This window comes from Euprymna scolopes, chromosome 6, assembly GCF_053919585.1.
Source record: "Euprymna scolopes isolate OS-2025 chromosome 6, ASM5391958v1, whole genome shotgun sequence".
Taxonomy (NCBI): domain Eukaryota; kingdom Metazoa; phylum Mollusca; class Cephalopoda; order Sepiida; family Sepiolidae; genus Euprymna; species Euprymna scolopes.
The window spans coordinates 30018148-30038795 of NC_136487.1; the positions used below are offsets into that span (position 1 = coordinate 30018148).

General features: G+C 34.0%; 1 protein-coding gene across 1 annotated transcript in view; it reads right to left on the reverse strand.

Annotated features, from left to right (window-relative positions):
- Positions 1 to 20648, reverse strand: part of LOC145277601 (allene oxide synthase-lipoxygenase protein-like) — a 111264-nt gene that overhangs the window by 16689 nt on the left and 73927 nt on the right. Inside the window, exons 11-14 of the mRNA XM_080129120.1 lie at positions 14282 to 14342; positions 11997 to 12102; positions 8214 to 8305; positions 246 to 428 (exon numbers count right to left, since the gene is read on the reverse strand). Coding sequence (XP_079985246.1) covers positions 246 to 428; positions 8214 to 8305; positions 11997 to 12102; positions 14282 to 14342 — 442 coding nt within the window. The remainder of the gene's footprint in view (positions 1 to 245; positions 429 to 8213; positions 8306 to 11996; positions 12103 to 14281; positions 14343 to 20648) is intronic.

Here is a 20648-nt window from a genome sequence, read left to right on the forward strand (position 1 = left end):
TTACGATTCTGAACTTTCAGTTAACAATATTTGGTGTTAAATTCGACACACTGCTTTCAAAAGGCACAACTCCAAAAGCGACACACTGCTCTCCAAGATGACTATTCCAAAAACCGATTTGGCTGATTTTACAATTATTTAAATTCGAAAATTTTGACAACCGGTCTCTTGTTTTAAACCTACTGTTTTTAATCACACGGACATAAAAGGTATTTATGAAATGAACACCTATTACAATATGATACCTTATCTTTGATGACTTTACCACGTATCTGAGATGGATAATTCGGCGGATAACCGTATTCGTCGTATTGAAGGAAATTCGCGGCCGCATGACCTGCGCTGCATGTGTATATGACTGCTGAGAGGACCATTATTAACTCATCGATTGTATTAAATCCGCCTTCTCCATTTCTTACAGGAACACCCTGAAATATAAAACAATCATGCAAATTATATTCTTTTTTTTATTCAATTTTCACCCCAAACAAGGCACAGTGCCACTATGAAGCAGGGGGCTACTATTAGGGACTTAATTAGCGGGGTCATTATGAAGGGAGATGAGTAGAAAGATGTTTGTTAACATTACACTTGAACTTCTGCATATCATTGCAGTTGGGAAAGCAGAATCCCCGAAGAGAGTTCCAAAGAGACGCAGTTCTGGGGAAGAAACTATTGGAGTAAAAGGCTTTCTTGCACCTAGGGATCTCGACTGTAAAGGGATGAGACTTAGTAGCTTGTCGGGTTTGTCGGGGGTAGTTACGTCGATGAGGTACAAGTGTTTGCAGTTCGTCAGAGCATTCACCATTAAAGTATTTTTAGAACAGGCAGAGAGATGCAACATCTCGTCGATGGGACAGAGGCTGAAACCTAGATGACAGTTCAGGACCTATCAGGTTGGCGACTCTCTTTTGAACCCTGTCAAGGAGCGAGAGACAAGCAGCAGATGCACCAGCCCAGATGTGACAACAGTACTCCATACATGGGCGAATGGTGGCCTTATAGAGGTATAAGATACTGTCAGGCGTAAGTAGTTTTCTAGCACGGTAGAGGGAGCAACCTTCCTTGCAGCAGCCTTGGCAATGCTCTCAATGTATCTATTCCAGTTCATATTCCCTGTAAATGTTAGGTCGAGGAGTTGAAAAGAAGTACTTTGAGGCAATGTGTTCTTGGCCATTGCTATTGGTGGTAGAGAAGGTTTCTTGTAGTTGTTGAAGGAAACAAGCTTAGTCTAAGCAGCATTGAATGTGACCATCCATTTTTGTCCCCATTCCACTACGGATTGGAGGTCATCCTCTAGTGTTTCTGCCATTTTCTTGGATATGTGTTCATTTGTTTTCCCCTCATATCTGTTATAGAGAGTAGTGTCATCGGCAAATATACCCATCTCCGAAACAATTTTATCAGGGAGGTCATTTATGAATATCAGGAATAATAGAGGTCCAAGGATAGACCCCTGAGTTTCTCCCGTATTTATGTCATATTGTTTAGATGTACGACCGTCGAGGACAACTTGGATTTTTCTATTACTTAAGAAGGATTTAATTACATTATGAATTCTTCCAGTGATTCCATATGATCTAATTTTCCTTTAAAGACCATCGTGCCATACCCTGCCAAAAGCCTTAGCTATATCAAGGGCTACCGCTCTACCCTCCCCTGTTTTGTCCAGTGAACGGTATATACGTTCAGAAACTACAGTTAAGATATCTGCTGTTGAACGGGCTTGCCTGAATCCATATTGTTTGTCAGTCAGGAGTTTAACAGCTGTTCGGTGCGTGACTAGGGCTTGATTAACTATTTTGGCGAAAAGCGGGAGGAGGCTAATGGGGCGATAATTTAGTGGGTCAGTTCTTTCACCAGAATTCTTGATGACTGGTACCACAGAGGCGATTTTCCAGCAGTCAGGAAAGCAAGATTCGTTAAGACATTTATTGTAAAGTTTGGAGAGAACTAGAGCAGCCTCGGCAGAGCATTTTTTTAATAGCACAGCCGGGATGAGATATGGTCCACATGCTTTTGAGGTGTCTAGGTTTTTATAATAGCATGTACCTGAGAAGGGGTGATTTTCAAATCGTCTAGTGTGGCGTCTCTTCGCAGAGGAAAATCAGGGAGTGAGTGGTGTACCGAGTTCAGTGTGGAGTTAGAGGCAAACTGACTGGCAAGCAGATTAGCCTTGTCAGTTCCCGTGCAATCAACCTCATGATTGTTTGGTAGTGGGGGAATAGTTGACTGTCCATTATTTACTACGCTGTTGTAGATTTTCCAAAAATCCCGGGTTCCTAATTTCTGTGCTTCGATGCGTTTTCAGGTGGTTTCAGAGTAATCTGTCTTAGCTGTCTCTATAACTCTCTTGCAATTATTTCTAGCTTCTATAAATTTCTGTTTATTTGAGCTGGACTTATGTCGGTTGAATCTGCGGAACGTATTCTGCCTTTAACAAATGGCAGTTGCACAAACAGAAGTAAACCATTGGGGAGAGTGGGGCTTGCTATAAAATTTCCGTGCGGGAACATGTGCTTCAATTGCTGTTTTGAACGATTCAGTGGTCTCATTTGCATACTGTTCCGCTGGAAGAGTAAAGATATTTTTCCATGGGGCATCTCTGATGAGTTCCCGGATGGCTTCCCAATCAGCCCTTTTATAATACCTCGTTGTTTTGAGTAGTTGTTCTTCAGTTTTAGGGCGAGAATTTAGGCTGATTTTTACTATTATCACAGCGTGATCAGCATTCCCGAGTGGGCTGTGGGCATTTGTTGTACAGTCATCGGGAACCGTTGTCAGAAAGAGATCTAGAAGTGTGGCATGTTGATCTTGCTGGTCTGGAAAACGTGTCGGAAATGTAACCAACTGAGATAGGGAATGGGATATAGAGAAGCTATGTGTTGTGCTACCAGCTACGTCTGTGTGATTAGAGAATCCTAGCCAGTTACTGTGGTGGACATTGAAGTCACCAAATGCATGTATTTGTGCGCTAGTATCGAGGGAGAGTGCTATATTTATGCTGTCTGAGACTTTGTTTATTAGGGTACAATCTTGGTTTGAGGGAGAACGGTAGAGAAAATACAAGTAGCTAATATTGTGTTGCATATTTAGTCTGAAGCACATAAAGGCCTGATCGTCTGATTCTAGTTTTATTTCTCTAGTCAGGGGAAGGGTGTTACGAATATAGACTCCAAGCCCATGCATATGTCTGTCCGAGTCCTTACGGTAGAGTGGGGGATAACCAGGAATGTTAAAGTGGTTAGAGGGAATGGAGGAGTGAAGGTTAGTTTCACTTAATGCTAAGATATCCGGGGTGTTTACGATGAGAAATGACTCAACATCATCTAAGTTAGTTCTAAGGCCGCGCATATTAGTAAATGCAAGACTCAAAGGAGGAGGCAGGTTGGTTTTCTTTGAGTTTGGTCCTGGTTTAAACGTAACTTTTGCTTGAGCTGTCATTTCATTTTATTTAAAAGTTTCAGTTAGGGTGAGTGAGTGAGGGAGTGCTGGGCAAGTAGTTGTGCAAAATACAAGACATGCAATACAAGTAGACCATCAGCTGTCCTCACCCACAGGATTGTGACCTCAGGAAAGCCCACCGGGGATGAGTGCAGGATCCCTTTCCATGCGCGACATGGCACTACAAACATCCCGATATTTTACAACTGTTGATGGAGCAGCCGCTCTAAGCTCTACCAAAGAATTAGGGTCCTGTACTATCAGTCGGAAACAGCAGCCAGGAACTGTCAATCCGCTACCCTCAATCCATTAGGCAAAGCCAGCCCAGTCCAACTGCACCGACATATATGGCACTGAAGCACCCCACTGTGTCCAGTTTAGGGGGATGGGACGTGGCGGGAGCGGGGAAAAGCGGCATTCATTGCCCTAGTCAGGAAACAAGGTCAACCACTGGGTGATTAAGACGAGTCCCTGTGATAGTACCTCTACGCCTGGCCAATAGGCAAAGAAGGAGTATGAAAGCCGGGCGATAGACAGAGCCTATCTCCTCCTTAAGCAGTTTAGGTTTGCCAACCGGTGATTTGTTTGAGTCACCAGCTCTAGGAAGGTTGTCGTCCAGGACTGAAGAGGCCGCCCTCCCCTAGGTTTAGCTTCAGAGTTTTCCTTCTCCTAGACGGATGACATGGGAAGATCTACGGGTCCATCAGCTCCGAGGAGGTTCGCCCCGCGCCTGGGTCCTAATCCAGGTATTTCTGCGACCCCGCATGGGTAGTTAATATTAATTGGTTATTTAAGTTAATATCTCCTGAAAAAATCGGGCATTTAGGTTAACTTCTACAAAAAATTTTTACTCCTCAGACGTGGTTAAAAAAAGGACATTATTATGCTTTCCATTGTCATTTTTACTGGGAGAGGGTATAGGTAAAATTTCATGCAGTGGAAGCAGTTTTTGCAACAGCATTGGATTGAGAGAGACGAGTTAATGCATGGTTAGATATAGTTTTGTAAGTTTAGGGATGTATGGTTAGATATGGTTTAGTAAGTTTAGGATTAGGATAAAGTGTTAAAGTATGATTTACTTGCTATTAGAAATTATGATTTGGTGCCCAAACCAAATATTTAGTAAGACTGAAAGATAAGATATGCTCAGTATAGATACAAGAGAACATTTGATATGGAGTACAGTTATACCTGATAGATATAGGTTATTGCATATTCTGTAAGTATAGTTAAATATAGTTGGATGGATAAGTAGTATTGTATACGAATGCATGGAATTTTAGATAATTTGAGTAACTTGCCTTCAGACTCCAACGAAGGAGGATGACTTCGCCTTTCTCTTAATATCCGGAAGTTTGTATTTCAATGAGTACTGGTTTAGTTTGTGTAATAATTATTGCGATACTATCTCTTAACAAAGAGATATTAACGGTTGCTGTTCATTATAGATTACTTTAAGTCTATGTATAGGACTATGGCTAGTAAGTATTTACTTAGAAGCTTAGTTATGGGTTAGGAGTTATAATCAGGAGCATGCCTAGGAAATCTTTAGGTGTTAACGGGTATCGATTTACGAGTCTGTTGGGGTCAATTTCGGAGAGCAAGAGCCCCTCTAAGTTACGTGAAACGGATTAGGTTTAGTGGCATCTTGAGAAATAGAGCAGTTTGATTTGTTAGTGATCAGGAGAAAGAGAATTTAAGTAAAAACGAAAACGTTTGTCATGCAAAACAGACAAGGCAATCATCTTAGAGGTAAAGTATCTATAGGATGTACTTAGTATAGAAGCAGAGGTATTTTGCAGTTTTGAGACGAATTATAGGTACAATAGTTTCATGGTTTATTGTACAAGTCCGTGGTCTAGGTCAGGGACGATGCACTTCTAATATTGTAACTGGATTTATCTAATTTTAAAAGTAGTTGAATAGAGTATTATGAGGTGTTCTACTTAGCTTAGGGATAGAATTAAAATTTAAGGTACTATTCAAAGTGATATAAGGAATTTCATGAGGATTAGATATATGATCACTGGATGTTGAACTGCTCAGGAGAATTCTTGTATCTATTAAGAAGGATCTTTTGCTGATATAAGATTTGGGAAATTAAGAGTCTGAGGATGCAGAAAGTTGTGAGCTGATGAGGATTCAGTATAGGCGATTATATATCGGTAGCAAAGGTGGTTTAGTTTAGTACGCACGTATTGCACATATTAAGTATACTGCTTCAGTTCTATCCTCTATCGTAAAAGAAAATTCGTTTGTATTTTGGTTGGCAATTTTGTCAAGAGAGGAAATTTAAAACAGCTTATCAAATTTTTGATGAAATCAGTTTACAGTCAATTGTACAGACTGATAAATTGTTGTGACATAGGAGCCCCTCATCTTGGTATTTTGATGAAATGATGGATCAAGAGCATAGGTTCGGAACAGGTGTCCGGAGAGGAAATGGCAGTCTACAAGGTAGGGGGGAGTCACTGATATCTTATTAACGTTATTTTATCTATTTTTTCCTATTAAAAAAAATTTGCCTTTCGATGGCTGATTATATTAAGTATCGTATTTAAATAAAGTTTTCATGTCCTCTAAATAAATTAGCATAATTTCCTTTTTTTTTACCGAGTTTGTCTTTACTATAGCATTGACTTATTATTTAAGTGAGATGGGATTGTAATCTGCGAAATGGTCTATTTAAGTGGAGAAAAATTATCGGTTACAATATGGCTGGAAATATAAAGAATATTTGCTTAATTACATGCGAAACAGTAAAACATTTTACTTAGCTTTTGTTTTTTTTTTCTTGGACACTCGAGGCTAAAATCACGGGGGCCGTTACCCTTCGCCCCCGTCGGTCGAATGGAATTTGTGATACCGAGATGCTATCTATTCAGAAGGGAGTGGGTGGGCTGATTTGGGGGGGGGTCACTTAGTGAAAAGTGTTCCATTTGGCGGCGCGACAATATTTCTTTGCATGTGTATCGTTTTCAGAGATATTAATGTTAACAATGAACACGCGTTTCAAAGCAAATATGATGGAAATAAAATAATAGCATATATAACGTACAAGGTGAAAAGGAAATATGCAGTTGTTAGTAGAGCTTTGGGAAAGAATTTAAGTCATATTAACCGTAAGGATTTGTTGAAATAAGTTTTACCGCCTTGAAAGAAGGACATCAATAAATTAACGAATGGTAGAGTTTCAGGTTTAATTCAATAAATCTAATTATTTAAATGTTTTTTTTTTTTTAAATATATGCAATAATTGGACATGCAATAAGTCTGGATTTATAACACAGTGGAAATGTTTTGTAAATAAAGTTTTCATGTCCTCTAAATAAATTAGCATAATTTCTTCTTTTTTTTACCGAGTTTGTCTTTACTGTAGCATTGACTTATTATTTAAGTTAGATGGGATTGTAAACTGCGAAATTGTCTATTTAAGTGGAGAAAAATTATCGGTTACAATATGCCTGGAAATGTAAAGAATATTTGCTTAATTACATTCGTTTTAATACAAGTGAAACATAACTTCAATACACAAAAACAAGAACAACAAAACAATATTACATATAAAATAGTAGTTCGAGAAGTAAAGCCTCTTATTTTTAACAAAAACTGAAACGTTCAAGGGCTACGAAGACAGGAGTAGTACAATTAAAACTACGTTCTAGAATTTATTTTTTTACACAATCATAATCATTCTCATTTTATTTGCCTGCGATGAACGATTCTTCCGTCGCAAAAGTCTGAATCGCTATTTGTCACTCACGATTGTGTTTTCACACTTAAATCGACGAACTTATCTCGTCACTGTGCTGACACTAACTGCATCAGCTTCGTAAACCTTCAACATGCGACGGTAAATATTGATCGGTTCACTTTTTTCTACACAGAGGAATCCAATGACGCATCTCTGCTTCTGACGCACGTCCATGACCGGGGTTGTTTTCTTAGAGTCTCACACCGTCCATATCTGCAACTAAGAGGTGAAATATTCAAGTTGAGAATGCATAAGTTCAGTCATCATAACAATACAGTTTGCAATTCCCTCTGATTTATTCGGGCGGAATATAAAAATTGGAGGCAATTGTTTAAGGAATTTCTTAATTACAGACTTAAATATCGACAAAGAGATATTTGCGGGTCGATGGTGATCTGTACCCACTAATAGAGCGCCGTCATATTCACCTGTACCAACTCCATAAACATTGCCTTCATATTTTTCTAAATATTGGATTTATTATAGTTTGTATGGAAACTATTAACATCTTTCTAAAGTGTTTGCTTTATTTATTACTCTTAAGTGACTATACGGCACAATTGCGGGCTCTTATTAGATCACAGAAATTGAGGGACGTCTTGCGTGGTCAGCACCAGATGGCTCACCATTTGGAAACTCAAGGCCGCGTGTATCATTTTCCCATGACACGGATATACATGCGACTGGAAAGCTCTTCTGAATGTAATATTCCCTGTAAGCTTACTACTGAGAATGAAGCCGGCTTCCCGAGTTCAGAACAAATACAATATCAGGTAATGAGTGACTATTGTGAAATGTTATGGTATTAAATCCTATGATATTTATGCATGAGATATAAATATGACATAAAAAAATTGGATTTATTTTCTTAGATCACCTTTTGACTTCTTCTGTGGGAATTTAATATTCGTTCGGCTAGATTTACTCTTGGTCGAATTCTTATTTTAAAGACGTTATCAAATTAGTTTAGTCATAAATGTGTTAGTAGAGAAAAGAAATAAGGATGTAAACTTACCCCCAAACCAATTCCACCTTCCGATTTGTCTCGGGCCAAATCTTTCGCCCAATTTTGCATCTCCCAGTCATCCCATAATATCTTCTCATCGTCTGTACATAGAATAACATTTATGTCAATAAAATATTTTGTTAAACGCGAGAGAAATCATTAACGCATATTTTACTTTATCTTTCCACAATATATATATATATATATATATATATATATATATATATATAGAGAGAGAGAGAGAGATAGATATATAGATGCATATATATATATAGATGGATATGGATATATATGTGTGTGTGTGTGTGTGCGTGCGTAAAATCGTAGGCGTTTCATCCCAGTATGGTATCATCAAAACAATAGAATAGGAAGTAGAGTCTAAGTGAAGCCCGGCTATTGGCTTATGAAAACATAATCTGTTCTGGAATAACAAATCATCTGATTGGTTACAAAACTTAGCTAAACTTCACATGTGTATATAAAATCACCAGGTAAAATAAATTGCATGCCTTAGATATGAAAAGCGAAGGATGGAGGATTTATAGTAACGTGATTGCCATACATTTCATAACTTACTACATATATACGTGAATATATATATATATATATATATATATATATATATATATATGTATATATTCTCTGGTATATCGATATCACTGAAAATATGTAGGTCGTGTTAATGGTAATGATATAACACTTAATTGAATGGAATAGATTATATTTTACAATTTTTATTTTTATCGTTGGATTAGTATAACAGTTTATAATGTTCACATTATATGTATAGTATCATTGAGAGTTGAAGGACACATTTCCTTATCGCTTTTTTCTGTTTTAGAGGAGAAATAGCGGAAATGTCTGTAAAATTAAAACACCTGTGACATTTTGAAGGAGAGTATCATAGTAAAAAGGGATTTACCAACATCATCTACAAACGTTAAGGAAAAGATGTGTTAAGAAATAGCATAAATTCGGCAGAGATGTCAGGAAGTTTCATGAAGCAATTTCCTACTCAATTTTTTAACAATTATGACCGACATTTGTTTCATATGACCTAAAAAATAATGTTTTATTGAGTCGATTTGATTGTTGTGTTAATTTTAATGTAAATTTAAAGGGTAAAATATTTCTCTGTGCTGTTTGTTTCGTACAAAAGTAATTAATAAAAACAATATGCTCGGACATGTTAAAATATATACTCTTCTCTTTTTGCTCAAAGATTTGCAATAACACATCAAATAGCATGAAATATATTTCTTTAAGATGTATTAAATTATTGTTACAAGGAATTTTATTTCTCTACAAAATATACCTTAATTTATCGTCCCTCCGGGTCATATTGCTATCCTTTAGATTAATGTCAAAATTCAAAAAGGTTTCTTTTTAATTCCTTATATTGTTTTATTGGAGGGGGCGTTAAGAGCAGTGAGACCTGGTATACAAATACTTGATGGGCTTCTATATATTGGGTAAATATAATTTGACAAAAACCTGTATAATATTCCTCAGCCATAAATGCACATTATGAATCACTGTACGAATCAAGAACGTGAAACATGAATTGTTTCAACAAAATAGTTGGATTTGGCATGTAATAATTTGAACAAGTGTGATATGGCGTAAACAAGTACTCTTAGCGATAAACTTTTATTTCACAATTAATTCTTGCCTTTACGAATTTAGTTATTTGGAATAATAACACAAACTAAACGTTTTTACTATCATCTTGCATATATGGAAATTGCTTTATTAATGTTTTTCACCGTATTCAAAAGCGAGGCAAGACGATACATTTCTTGGGGGCTTATATTTCTGGAAATATTTTAACGAGTAATTATACAAATATCTATTATAATAAAATCATATTTCTGTTTGCTCATAATTTGATTAATATTTACAAAGGGTAAAATGTCTCACAACTTTATTCTGAAAACAGACTTTATATATTTATATACGAGCATGATTATATATATATATATATATATATATATATATATATATATATATATAATGTTAAAAGTCCACGTATGCTATAGGATAGTGATTTAAAGATTGTGAGGGTTTTTTGAAGCATGAAAAACGATGTTACTTTTTGTAGTTAATATTTTTATTGTTATTTTTTATATTTCAAGTATCGAAATGAAAAAGAAAACTGTTGAAAGAACTGGAAATTTGTAGTGTCGACAGCGTTCATTCCTAGCAACCATGTTCGAAAAAGTTCACGTGAATTATTTTAGCCCTTTGTGGAAGAAGATTGTGTTTTTTAATATATTTTAATGTTGCAACGTAAAAGCGTTTAATTCAATCGGCAAAAATGAGACGCAATTGATTTAAATATGTATGATAGAATTGAAATTAAATTGTTAAACGGTAAAAATAATGTAATTAATAGTTATGAATAATAATAATAATAATAATAATAATAATAATAATAATAATAATAATAATAATACAACTACTGGTGAGTAAAGTTCATTTCTTCCTCAATGAAGATGGCCCACAGGATAGGGACGAACAACAACAACAACAAAAACAAAAATCAACAACAACAACAACAACAACAACAATAATAATAATAATATAATAATAATAATAATAATAATAATAATAGTAATAATAATAAAATCAATAAAATTAATATTAGTTAATAATTTAATGAGAATACAAATAGTCTCGATCCCGAAGGAAAATTGTCTCAGTCCCGAAGGAATTCTCATACATAGACCGAGGATAATATCAGAGCAGGTAATGTTTTTTTTTAAATAATTAGTTCGATATTATTAATTGGTTGTAGCAATAGAACAATTAAATCAATTCTATTTAGAAATATTATGAAGTTGATTTTTTCAATTTCTTTTTAATTTAATTTATATTTTATTTAATGTATTTTAAATTATGATTGCTACCGCCAGCATTTACGTTTACAAACAGAAGTTTATTGATTTAAGCTATGAGAGTTATTTCCTATTTAAGCTTTGACAGTTATTTTCTGTTTAATTTTATAGGCGAAGATGGCTGTGTTATCTACTGTCAGGAAAATCGTAAGTTATGACATTCGGTTTATAATGAATAATATGTGACTAAAACCTATATGTTTTAGCCTTGCAACGCTGAGTATACACAGCTAATAAAATATAACGTTTGATAATCTAACAAAATAATTTAATCCCGTACTACGCAGGCATTGTTTTTACACAAAACCACAATAAACGATATGAAAAGAGAAAAGTAGATGGTGAACCCTGCAGAGAAAAATAAATTAAAAGGTGTTTACTATATTATACATCATTTGGAATCATCAGGATGATATTTAATGGGGATTCTGTAATTTAATTTTTATACAATATTTAAGAAAATATATTTTAATTTGTTTAATTATTAAATCATTCTTATAAATGAAAATATAATTCGTGTAAATAATTACAAGATTAAACAATAATAATCGTAAGGTTTGTAGATTTGTTTAATTAAACTTCGTTAAATTTTTTAGATACATAAACCATTAAAATTTTGTCTAGTAAATATTCGGATTCTTTAAAATGAACACAACTTTATTTAGAAATCTGTTTCGCGTTAAAAATAAGATATACTGGATTTTTAGGATATATTGTAAAGAATATGTCATGCTTTTTTTAATTTCGTTTTTTAACCTAGAAACAAAATACATTTTCAGTTATGTGATATTGAATTTATGCTTTCAGAAATGTTTTATATGATAAACTAGTTCTGCAGTATTTATTCTATTTTGAATACATGACTATTACATGTAGTATAAAGAAAAAAACTTACCATAATAAAGATGAACATAGTCCGTGACATAATTGCTGATTATGTCATATATGAGAAGCGAATCATCTCTGAAATAGTAATTAGGTAAAACTTTCGGGTCTTCGACCTGGAAAAGAAATAAAAGAATATAAACGGATTAGTGTTCATTAGAGCGCATATATCCACTACGTCGCATCGTCAAATTCCTTGTAAGGCAATAAATTATGAATAATTGTCAAACGAAATTCTGTAAGGTTTTCATAATTATAAAAATATAGCATTTCGATTTACTTAAAACCACAATATAATAATCGTAACGACGTGGTTTTGTGTATAAATGTCATGGATCTGTTACACCAAAATAATAGTTGGCAGATCTAGTTTCTAAAACATTTCTTGCAAGAGTATTCCATTCGAAACCTTTATGAATTTTTTTCGAAATACTATAAATTATATAAAAACGTCAATTAAGTCACCTCATATTATTATTTCAAGTTAAATACTTCATTCTAATTTTATACTTGAGACCAATAAACTAAATTAAGTCAGATATTAATGAAATGTTTACAGTATTCGATGTACGAATTATTGAAATCCAGTAAAAATCAGAATCTTTATTGTTTGATGTTATTTGATTTACGTTAAAATTTTATTACAAGAAGACAGTAACACAGTTGGCAACAATATTTATTCTTTATAGACACTTCATTAAACATTACACAAGCCTATTTTAATGTTTGCCCATACATAGTGTAACGTTTCCGATTTATAATAAACAGTATAATCGTTATAAAAGTGTAGTATGACAAGGCAAAAATTCATATAAAAACTTTATAAAAAAGTATAGCGATTAAGAAATATAAAAAAACCTAAGATATTAGATATAATTCTCAATGGAATATACATTTTTTTAATCAAAATTTGCCCTAACGGAAAGCATCGTTGTGTAATCCTTCATGATTCAGACCGTGCATTGATACATTTATTCAAGGCACATTTTGCATCATCATAGATAACAATAATCGTTCGAGAGTTTAAAAAGAATTAGAAATATGAGGAGGGCGTATAAGTGAATATTAAAGGTGTGTTTTTATTGTTTTAGATCGGATATAATGTTTTGAAATTCTCCTGCTAAAAGCTAATATCATCAGGCTGAAGTATTCTTTATTTTTTTTATTTCTTCTATTTTTCCAATTGCTGATGAATAATTAAAACCGGTTAATAAATATGACATGTAATTCCTTATGTATTATATGCAAAAATATAAGCAAATCCACAAATACATGTTTCAAATAATCAAATTTACCCTAATGTCGCCATTTACGAATGTAGTATTAGCAGTTTTCTTTCTTCGACAGTAAACTGTGGAACAAATTTAAAAAGTACAGGACATCTGTGGCCATTTTATATGCATAATGTCATGAAAAATCCATTTATGGCTTTTTTTTTCTTTTGGTCGAATAAAATACATTTTCTTTCAAAATCGCCATTTTCGAGAATTTAGCAGACAATCCTAGTGATAGGAGTGATGAACATGGCGAGAAATTTAATCAAGATATTTCAATGATAGAAAAACGTTTTAAAGGAAAATGAGACTCTGGAATGTTGGCAGACTATTGTTGGAATAAAAAAAAATGGAGGATGGTACATAACACAATAGAGTTAAGAGAAGAAATATTGGTTAAATTTAAAATTCTGTGTTTTTCATTCATAACCAATAATAATAATAAAATATAGTTTCCATTAATCCTAAAACGTGTCTTATGTAGTATGTACTCTTTTCAACCTTAACTGTGTTGTTATTAAACCAATTCCAGGCAGCATCCGTACATATGAACGTATTAATCAGTTTTCCAACACGTATTCAGTAGATAAAACATCAATATTTTTTATTAGCAACGTTGTTATATTACTATGCTTATTTTCATTCATTCAAAATCTAAGCTTTCCGTCAAGATGGACAAATTTCAAAAAGATTTTTCATGGTTTAACAAAACTGAAATACCCATACTTTTATTCAAATTCATATGACACTTCTAATTATGCTTATGTAATGAAGTGAACATGCTATTCATATCATTAGTTATATCTGATTTTAAATGACCAGAAATTTAAATTGTTAATACAACAGCCGTATTTGCCCTCATAATTCAAATTTCCACAATGTCTAAATTTGGCAGTAATCTTCAAAGGGCATTTAAGAATTCCCCACTATTCAATTGAAAAAAAAATTGCCTTCATTATTATTTACTTGTAAATGTGTCATTATTCTCGTTGTTATTCATTAAACGCATTCATATACTTACATTTCTCGATTTAAATTCGACTGGTGGCGTTCCATGTACATCAATTCTCCATTTGCTTTGACTAAAAATTATAAGATACAGTATTAAAATTGTGTAACTATCATCATCGCTTTATATGGTAATTACTGTATATATATATATATATATATATATATATATATATATATATATATATATATATACTAGCATTTCAGCCAGGCGTTGCCCGGGTGTTTGGAGGTGTATGTTGATTAAAAAAAAGCCGTCAATTTCTTTTTAATTTGACCCCTATTATGAACCCTTAACGTTTTGGGGTCCAATCAAGTTATTAAGTTTTAGATCCATATCCAAGGAACCTATATCTAAAAGTTTAAGTGCTTAGACCCAAAATTGTCGGAGGTGTTTGGCAGAGTTCTCAAAGGTAAAATCCTTACACTTTGACCCTTTAAGAACAAAATTTCTGGCCGAGAACCGATGACGAAGATTTTACCAAATCTCAGTAGCATGTACATCAAATTTTAAGTCTGTAGATTGCCAGAGTTATTGCGTTGGAAAATTTACACACACAGACACACACACACACACACACACTTTCACTTTTATAGGTATACTAGCTTTTCAGCCCGGCGTTGCCCGGGTGTTTGGATGTGTTTGTAGAGCAAAAAAAAATGTTGTAGTTGGAAGGCAAGCTCGAACCCAAAGGAGGAAAAAACGGGGAAAAAAACCTTACGTCTATGCTGTTACGACCACCGCCAAACCGGAAGCGATATTTTTAAAAATTTAGACTAGACAATCAAAAGGATAGGATGACTTTAAAAATATCGGCGAAAAAAGCGACCCTACCCTGTAGAAAAGTGCCCAGTTTAAGGTTAATGTTTTTAGCCAATTTTTCGATATTTATTGTCCGAAAGGGCGATCTTCAAAACGATACTGATCTTGAGAAAATATTTTGCCTCTGTCGAAAGTGTTGGGCAGACATGCAAACATACATACATGCATACATTTATATATTGGTAACTAAAAATTTTCGACCCAAACCGATGAAAAAGCTTGCCCTATCTCTGAATACCCTTTATGTAAAATTTCAAATGTTTAGACAAGAAATTTTCTGAGTAATTTGGTAGAGATCGCAGATTTTTTTTTAAAACTTTGACCTCTATTATGACCACTTAACATTTATTGTTTTGGGCACAAATCAAGTTATTAAGTTAGATCCATGTCCAAGGAACCTATATCTAAAATTTCAAGTGTTTATACCCAAACTTGTCTGAAGAGTTTGGTAGAATTCTCAAAGATCAAATCCTTGAACGTTGACCCTTTAAGAACCAAATTTATGGCCGAAAACCGATCACAAAGATTTTACTCTGTATATCAAATTTCGAGTCTGTAGACAACATTGACAGTTATTGCATAGGGAAATGTACACACAGACACACAGACAGACACACACACGTACACTTTTATAGATATATAGATAGATAGACAAATTGATTAAACAAAAATATATACGTATACATAAAAATATATGGAAACAATTTTTTGTTGACTGTAAAGATTTTACGCAAATATTTTGCAAGTATAAATCATGTAGAATATCTGCATAAATATAATTACACGTAATAGTTAATTCCAGATGATTATCCCATAAGAAAACCGAAAAACCTAATAAGTAATTAATTAAAATGAATGTTTAAAAGATTATGCAAATTTGCTAGATCTTTTGCTAGTGAATGCATTTCCACAGCCCATATATAAGAACATTGTATCTTCTTTTTAAATACATAGAAAAGAGGGATTTTAATATGAATATCAACATACACAAAAGAAAAACGAATGTATAGGTATATATATATATATATATATATATATATATATATATATATATATATATAATTCTATTTCCATTTGATGAAAACTTGTTTTCTTTTTTGTTTCAGACCATCTACTAGTTGGCCAGTGGTGCACAAATCCCAAGAGCGATAAGAGCCTTCCATTATGTCCGAAAGTGATACAATGTTCAACGAGTGCGATCGAAGATGCGCCGCTATACCACTCATTCTCTTTACCGATCCAAGTTATGACCATTGCTAGCACCGTCTAAATGCATCGTTGGATTATTACGAATAACAGAGACGTGCGCAGAGTGATGAAAACAATGTTTCCGGACACGGTTATGGTTTTGGTGTAGTTTTAAGTGTGGGCCACATCATGAAACCTCACATCTTCGGAGTCAGCTTGAAAGTCAACACCAAAGTTTACCTGCATGTGCTGAAGAGTGTGGTGATCTCCTAGTGCAATCAGATGGCCCCTGGCTTACCCTTTGTGTAGCAGAAACACACGACGCCGGTCCGAAAGTTCAAATGAACCCAGGCTTAGTCTCAGAAGGAGTGCTACGACTTTGTACTCTTTTCTCATTACTTCCTCCTCATCCGACCTGAACGCGCTGGCGTACTTTATTTGGTCAAGAACATCATCAACATAACCTCCCATAACCCCAAAGTCAGCCTGATCGCCGCCATCCGCCGAGTATTCGCCGAGATCCTGCCGGCGCTTGTAGAAAAAGAAAGCTTTCAGTTCCGGATCCGTATCGAGGCGGTGATTGCGACTGAAGGTGATTACATTGAATAGATGTCAACTCTACTACATAATCAAGCTCTATTACATAATCAAGTAACCTGAATTGATTTTTTCAATAAAAGTTTTAAAATAAAGCTGTGATGTTTTTTGTCTTTAGGGGCGACCCTTTTAACGTTACACCCTGTATATATGCGTGTATCTATTTATATAGAAGCAGTGTACGCCTAGAGCTATGGATACGGAATTAATGCACAAGACTATTATCTCATAAGATAACTTTTGATTTATAAATGACTAGCTGTACCCTGCCACGCGTTGCTGTGGCGCAAATTGGCGCAATGGAAAAGTTCCAAAATGAGAAAAAGCATGTTTCTTATAGGTTTAATTTTCCATTTGGCATGGGTACACAGTTTTTGTTGTTCCATTTTCTTAGCTGATATAGAGATTTTCCGGTTTGATGACTCTTGAATACGTAATATAAATTGTCCATGTGAAAAAACAGTCAGTGTGTAACTGTAAGGCCCACAGTTGTAAAGATTGTTCCCTGTGCTTTGTTGATGGTAATTACAAATGACAATAAAATTGGGAAGTTCAATTTCCTAAAGTGTAATGATGTATCCGGTGGAATCATAGGAATGCATGGAATGAAGATATATTCATCTGTGAAAGGTCCTGTTAAGATTGTTGTTTCTATGATATTGTTTGTTATTTTTTTTTACTGCAAGCTATGTGACATTGCAAAGCTTGGATTGGTTTATATTTCACAACATGATAATTAGTACACCAAATTTCAGTTGCAATACATGCGGTGGCATCCCTGGCAAATATAGCTGTTGGATAATTAACCACTTTATCTGCTTTCACAACAGTGTCGATGGATTTGTATTTGACTACCTCACTTGGAATTTTACATTGAATAATAGCGTTAAGTTCATGGACATCTTTGTATCGACCTGCAAGAATAGCTCATTCACTCAGTCAAATGGAATTCTTATAATTTGAATATCTGCAAAAACCTTTTAAACTAACTATTCTTTTGATGAAATAAAATTACAGAAATTACAGAAGTTAAAACTCAAAGAATTTTGCCCTTAACTCTGATCAGCTGGCACTTTTTCGTACCCAATTTCCCACAAGTGATGCAAAAGTTTTTGTGCGGATCGAACAGTCGACAACTGGATATGCATATTTTGAGTTAAGTTTAATGTCTTCACATGGAACAAAAAAGTAGAGTATTTGAGGCAAGCATTTATTTTATCTGCTGGTGTTGATTGAAGAATAACAGGTAACATTTGTCTAAAATCTCCTGCAAGCAATATTACTGCATTCCCAAATGGTCTGACATTGCCACGCAAATCTTGCAAGGATCGACCAAGAGCCTCAAGTGATTTTTTGCGTACCATTGTGCATTCATCCTAAACAATAAGTTTGCATTTCTGCAATATTTTTCCTCATATTGGATGTTTTGGAGGTGTCGAACATGAGATTTTTGAAAAATTGAATGTTTTAAAGTGGAATAAATAATCATTCTACTTGGCAGCAAGGTCGCAGGTATTCCTCACGCAGCAAGGGCTAAGGCTATGTCATTTTGTTACCAAATGGCTGCCAAAATCAATTTAATTAGAAAGGTTTTACCAGTTACTTCTGGTGCTATTCAAGGAAGCAGTAATTTCCAAATAACTTCTATTCTCACAGTCAGTAAATTAGGTGACTAAAATAGGATTTATCCATGTATTGACAATGCCTTATTCACTGTAATTAATTTAGGAGACTAAAATAGGATGAGGGATTAGAGATGGACAGATAGAGAGGAAGATATATAGATAGAAAAGAGAAAGTGAGAGGGAAATAGAGAAAGAGAAGGAGAAAGAGAGATAAAGGGATTGATAGATAAACAGAGAGAGAGGGAGAGTTAGAAACAGAGAGGGATGAGACAGAGGAAAGGAGAGATAGAGGAAGTTAGAGAGAGAAAGGGGCTCAAAGAGAAGCGGAGAGGGTGATATAGAGAGAAAGATAGATTGAAAGAGGGAAAGGGGGAGATGGATAGAGAGATATTAAGAGAGGAAGAGAGAGGGGGAGAGAAACAGAAGGTGAACAACACTTCACCGTTTGTTTCCTCGTTCAGTAGAGAAGAAATCTTTCGAGACTGAGGCAATTTTAATGTTTTGTTATTATCCAGAGTACCCCTTTTTTGGGGGGGGGAGATTTTCCTCACATTAGAAACCGACCGGGTTATCTGTACTTTCACTTAACAAATTAATAAAAGAAAAACATATTGTAAAATTTGAATTTAACATGAAAATACTATTTTAAAAAATAGCACGATAACATAAGTGCATAAGTGCCACTTTAGGTACTCATTGGGCGTTGAGTTCCATGGCGACCAGTATAATTAATGGTCGCTCCCTTAGCCCCCTAGCAAGGCTAATGCATGCGCACGTAACAGGTTTTTTTTTTATTTACTGACGTTGGCTTAGTAACTAAACGATTTATTGATAATTTCGTAACCCTTAAACGCATGCCGGAAGATTTAAATTGGTTCATTATTATTGTAATGAGAAAAAAAAGTTTCATTCAACACAAAACCAAAAACACATATTAATGATAAATGATTTATTATTGTATTCATTGAAATTTACTAATTTTTAAATAAAAAAGTAAAAAAAAAAGTTAATAAAAAATAGTTGCTTATGTGCGCATAAAAAACCTTTTTTTATAGATTAGGTCCACCTTGGAATCACCCCCCCCCAACCTCCAAATCTTAAGAACAGCTTCCGGAATAAACACCACTTTTGGAGGATGGTGGGCTATTTGAAAAAAATTTGAACTGATAGTTGTTGTCTGCATACCCACCCGAAAATACTATTTAAAAAAAGGAGGGGTTCAGTACCCGTGGCAGAGAAGTAGATTTATTTATCAATAAAAGCTGCGGAGAAGTAAATTTATTTATCAATAAAAGACGTCATTTGAAAAAGAAAATTGTGGAGGTGGACCTAAATGTAAATATTTACCCAAAACATTATCCGGAAGTTTATTGCAAAAACGTTTTGTTTTCGCACTATTCAACAATTTGTTCATCCGCGCATGTAAATTAAAAAATATTTGTAAAAGTGAGAAGTTATCAGAAGTTATCAGTAAATGATTTAGTTTTTTTTTAATTTATTTATTTATTTATGTTTTTACATTAGGTCCACCTCCACAAATGTTAAGAACGACTTTCAGAATAAACACCCTCAACCTCTCCATGTTAACAACGGATTTCGGAATAAACACCATTTGGGGGGATATTAAAAAAAGTCGATAAAAGTCGTCATTTAAAAAGAAATTTAAAATCAAATGTTTGTAAAAGTGAGAAATTATTAATTTTATAATTATTAATAAATGTTTAGTAACATTTTTCGCTGCTAATGCAGAGAATGATCCGCGCTATTGTTTAAATCGTGTTTTGTTTTTTATTCCAACCAATCTTATATCGAAAAACAAAAAAAAAAAAAAAACTAAAAAAGCAAGCGACAAACTTTTTTTTTTGGCCTTATATAATAAAGAAAAAATGTGTAAATTAAAAAATTTGGAAGATAAACAAATGAATTATGTTTTTGTTTTTTTTGTTGTTTTTTTTACTTACTAAACAGAAAATGAAATCTTTCTTCAATTCGTGGCTGTAAAATGAATCGAACCGGAAGTTCAGTTTTATCAACAGAACAGATTCGCACCACGGTTAAAAATATATTTATTTTATTTAATATTTTAATAATTCGCGAGGTAAATTTATTTTAATAACATAAATACATGCCTCGACTCTAAAGATGGG